The 3726-nt window shown below is 52.0% G+C and overlaps 1 protein-coding gene across 1 annotated transcript; it reads right to left on the bottom strand.

Annotated features, from left to right (window-relative positions):
• Nucleotides 1-426: 426 nt before the first annotated feature.
• Nucleotides 427-2779, bottom strand: BHLHE23 (basic helix-loop-helix family member e23). The gene has a single exon (XM_083507740.1). The coding sequence runs from the start codon at nucleotides 1990-1992 to the stop codon at nucleotides 1249-1251; it is 744 nt and encodes a 247-aa protein (XP_083363866.1). The 5' UTR covers nucleotides 1993-2779; the 3' UTR covers nucleotides 427-1248.
• Between the last annotated feature and the right edge of the window lie 947 nt (nucleotides 2780-3726).

The following is a 3726-nucleotide window of genomic DNA, read 5'->3' as shown; positions in this document are numbered from 1 at the left end:
AAATCAGCAAAACTTACTACCAACTACTAGGAAAAAAATGGCTTCCTACGGGCAGAATCCAAATTTATGCAATCACACAGACAATTTTACATGACTGTTCACTCAAGAGGCGGCCAGTCCTCCACAGTTCAATGGGAGTTACTTGGGTGTAAGCATGCACAGGTATAATTTTCTTCGTTTTCAGTGGAAGAATCAACTCTTCATTTTAGTTGTCTCCCACTGAAATCAACAAGAGAGCTTAAATCTGGCCAGGTTATGCCCTCAGTATTTAAGAAGAGGGTGCAAGATTTACTCAGTTCAGTGCCATCCATGTCTCTTTTTAGGATTGGTTTGCTTAGCAAACTGACCTTCTGAGAGATTTAGGACAGAACCCAAGTTAGCTGATGTCCTTTTTATTTATTATAAATACATATAAATAAGCTCAATGAATTTTTATTTTCCTTGTTTACCAAGATGTGTGGCCGACTTTGAAAAGTGGTCCTGCCAAAGCTCAGAAACAGGCAAAAAAGAGAAAAAGCGAGAGAGAGAGAGAGAGAGCAGGCAACAGCGTACAATAGAAAGACTGTAGTCAAAAGTCCAAGAATGGGTTCAATGCTTAAAAATATGTGTGTATAAATAAGTTGACCAACCCATTAAGAAGCGTTCTTGAATTTCACAAGCAGCACCCAAAATGAAAATGAAAATAAAATAAAATAGAAAGATCAGGTGTCATTTGAATGTCTGATTGTACAGATACTGCCAATTATATCTGGAGGATATTTTCCATTTTTAGTAACTTTTGCATTCTGTAAACATTGCATAGTTTGTACACAAGTCGGTTCATTCCAGAGAGACTCTCACTGCAGTTTCCTTTCCAAAACCTCCCCTTCTCTTTTACTCTAGGTATAGAGACATATTTCAAAGCCTGGCTTAAGGCAGCCTCAAAACGAGAATAATAATAATAGTAGTAGCAATAAAAAGTTATGCACAAAATTAATCCATGACAGATCTGAGAGAGGAAAGGGGGGGGAATCTACAGAGAGTTTGGGGAAGACGGTGAAATGGTTTGCATGTGTGTATGGAAAGGTGAGGAAGGAGAATCCGGATTATTTTCACAGGGGAGACGATGGAAAGCAAAAGAAGCCGGGAAAGCAGCTGAAGCAAAAAAATTGCAACTTAACTGATGGCAAGAAGGCGGGGCTGATGGAGTGAAAAGGGAAGTCGGGTGGGGGTTTTTTTTGGAGTTTGTTCTAAGGTCAAACGGCTACATCAAGGTTTTTCGTTGCAGTGTTTGCAAAGGCCAGAGGTGGCCCCGGGGAAGGCAGTGCATTTCTCGGGGCAGCTGGCCAAAGCAGCGCCCGTGAAAGGGTAGACGGCGGCCGACTGTCCGAAGGGGGCCAGCGCGGCCGGGATGGGCGTGCTGAGCGTCTGGCCTTGGTTGAGGTAGGCCACGAGACGCCGCATCTCTTCCAGGGCCTGCGCCTGCATCAGGATGTAGTTCTTGGCCAGGAGGAGCGTGGCGATTTTGGAGAGCTTGCGCACCGACGGGCTGTGCGCGTAAGGGATGACGGAGCGCAGGCCGTCCAGGGCGTCGTTCAGGTCGTGCATCCTGCGCCGCTCGCGGGCGTTGATGCTGAGGCGCAGCGAGCGCTGCTCCTTCGGCTTCTTGGTCCCCCCGAGGGCACCGGGCGCCTTCAGCTTGCCGTCGCGCTCAAACGCCGGGCTGCCCTCCTTGGCGCCGTCGAAGGCGTCCTCCTCGTCGCAGCTCTGCTCGCCGCTGCTCTCCGCCGACTTCCCCAACTGCGCGGCATGGAAGTCCAGGCCGCCCGCGCCGCCGGGGTACCCGCGCCCGGCCTCGCCGCCTCGCACGGCGCCGTAGGCGAACGCCGTCTGATTGTAGCTCTGCGCCAGAGCCAGGTACGACTCTCCGCCCAAGGACTTGAGTTCGGCCATGGCTTTCTCCGGCAGCTCCGCCGAGCTGGCGAAGAGCTGCGCGCCCGGAGCCACGCTCATCGGCGCCGCCGCCCGTCGGAGCTCTCTCCACAGCGCCGAGCCGGCCGGGGACCGGAGGGAAGCTACGTGCGCCCCTTTGCGCGAAAAAGAAGAGCAGGAGGGTGCCCGGTTTGCTCCGCTCAGAGCCCCGCGGCCCTCTTACGGGACCCCGGGGCGTGCGCTCTGGCGCCGGGATGGGCGAAGAAGACGTGCGCCCCCTTCTCTTTTCCGTGCCTCACCTCGGGGCAGGGAGAGTCCTGCACGCCCCTTCCAGGGCTGGCTTTGTGCCCCACTCGAGGATCGTCCAGGTGCTGAGGTCTTCTCCCGGGATCGGGCGCTGACCGCCTTTGTAAGCTGAGCGCACCGCTCCTGCGCTCCGGACGCGCGCTTCCCTCTTCCTTCCTGCTGCCGTCTGGGATCCGGAGCCGGGGGCTTCGCGGCGCTCTCGCTTCGCCCGATTCCCTCTTGGATCCAAACCGGAGTGTTTGGGTGGTTGCTGCGGGGGTGGGGTGTCTCTCTCCGCTTCGCCTCCCCACTTCTCTGCCTAGCTTGGGGCGGCGGCGGCTCGTCGCGCTTTCTGCTGTCCCTCTCCTAACAGAGAGAAAGGCTGGTCCTGTTGGATGCGCTCGCTCGCTCCGGAGCCAGCTGGCACCGCGCGGTGCCCTGACCGGGGGCGGGATATTAATCATTGCCCAAGTTGCCCATTATATGGCAGCGAGGGGCCCGCCGGGACTCAGCAGCCGTCCAATCAGAGCGATCTGCTTAATTAATGGCATTTTAAAATCATCAGGAAAAGAGAAGGCAAAAGTGTCTGGTCAAGGAGGAGTGCCATTTAGCCGCATCCCAGAAACTGAAGACTCGCCTTCCTTGCGCTAAGCAGGGACCACCCTGTCTCGGTGGAGAAATGCTGCCTACAGCCAAGAGCTTTCCTGAGTTTTTTTAAAAAACTGTATTTCTTTAAATACCCTACAGCTTAATTAGAATTACAAACCCAGGTAGCATTTTACTGGCCTGGTCAGTGAACCCATGATCTCTTTTTAGGTAAACTAGTACAGTGGTACCTCGGGTTACATATGCTTCAGGTTACAGACTCCGCTAACCCAGAAATATTACCTCGGGTTAAGAACTTTGCTTCAGGATGAGAACAGAAATCGTGCGGCGGCGCAGCGGCAGCGGGAGGCCCCATTAGCTAAAGTGGTGCTTCAGGTTAAGAGCAGTTTCAGGTTAAGGACAGACCTCCAGAACGAATTAAGTTCTTAACCCGAGGTACCACTGTATAGGAATATGAATAACAGAATAATAGAACAGTGGAATTGGAAGGGACCCCAACGGTCATTCAGTCCAACCCCCTGCAATGCAGGAATCTCAGCTAAAGCATCCCTGACAGACAGCCATCCAGCTTCTCTGCTTAAAAACCTCCAAGGAAGGAGAGTCCATAACCTCCTGAGGGAGAGCCTTCCACTGTCCAACAGTTCTTACTGTCAGAAAGTCCTTCCTGATGTTTAGTGAGAATCTCCTTTATTGTAACTTGAAGCCATTGGTTTGAGTCCTTCCCTCCAGAGCAGGAGAAAACAAACTTACTCTCTCTTCCATGTGACAGCCCTTTTGGTATTTGAAGATGGCTTTAATCTCTGTCTTCTCTTATCCAAATTGAACATAGCCAACTCTCTCAAACATTCCTCATAAGGCTTGGTTTTTCAAATTCTTAATCATTTTGGTTGCTCTCGTTTGCACACATTCCAGCTTGTCACTATT

The sequence above is a fragment of the Podarcis liolepis genome (genome assembly GCF_965112155.1).
Source record: "Podarcis liolepis genome assembly, chromosome: 6".
Taxonomy (NCBI): Eukaryota; Metazoa; Chordata; class Lepidosauria; order Squamata; family Lacertidae; genus Podarcis; species Podarcis liolepis.
Note: the sequence above shows the minus strand (reverse complement) of the source record. Positions and strands in the feature narration are given on the sequence as shown.

Excerpts from the sequence above, each read along its gene's own strand:
- BHLHE23 (XM_083507740.1), bottom strand. The coding sequence starts at position 1,992 with ATGAGCGTGGCTCCGGGCGCGCAGCTCTTCGCCAGCTCGGCGGAGCTG.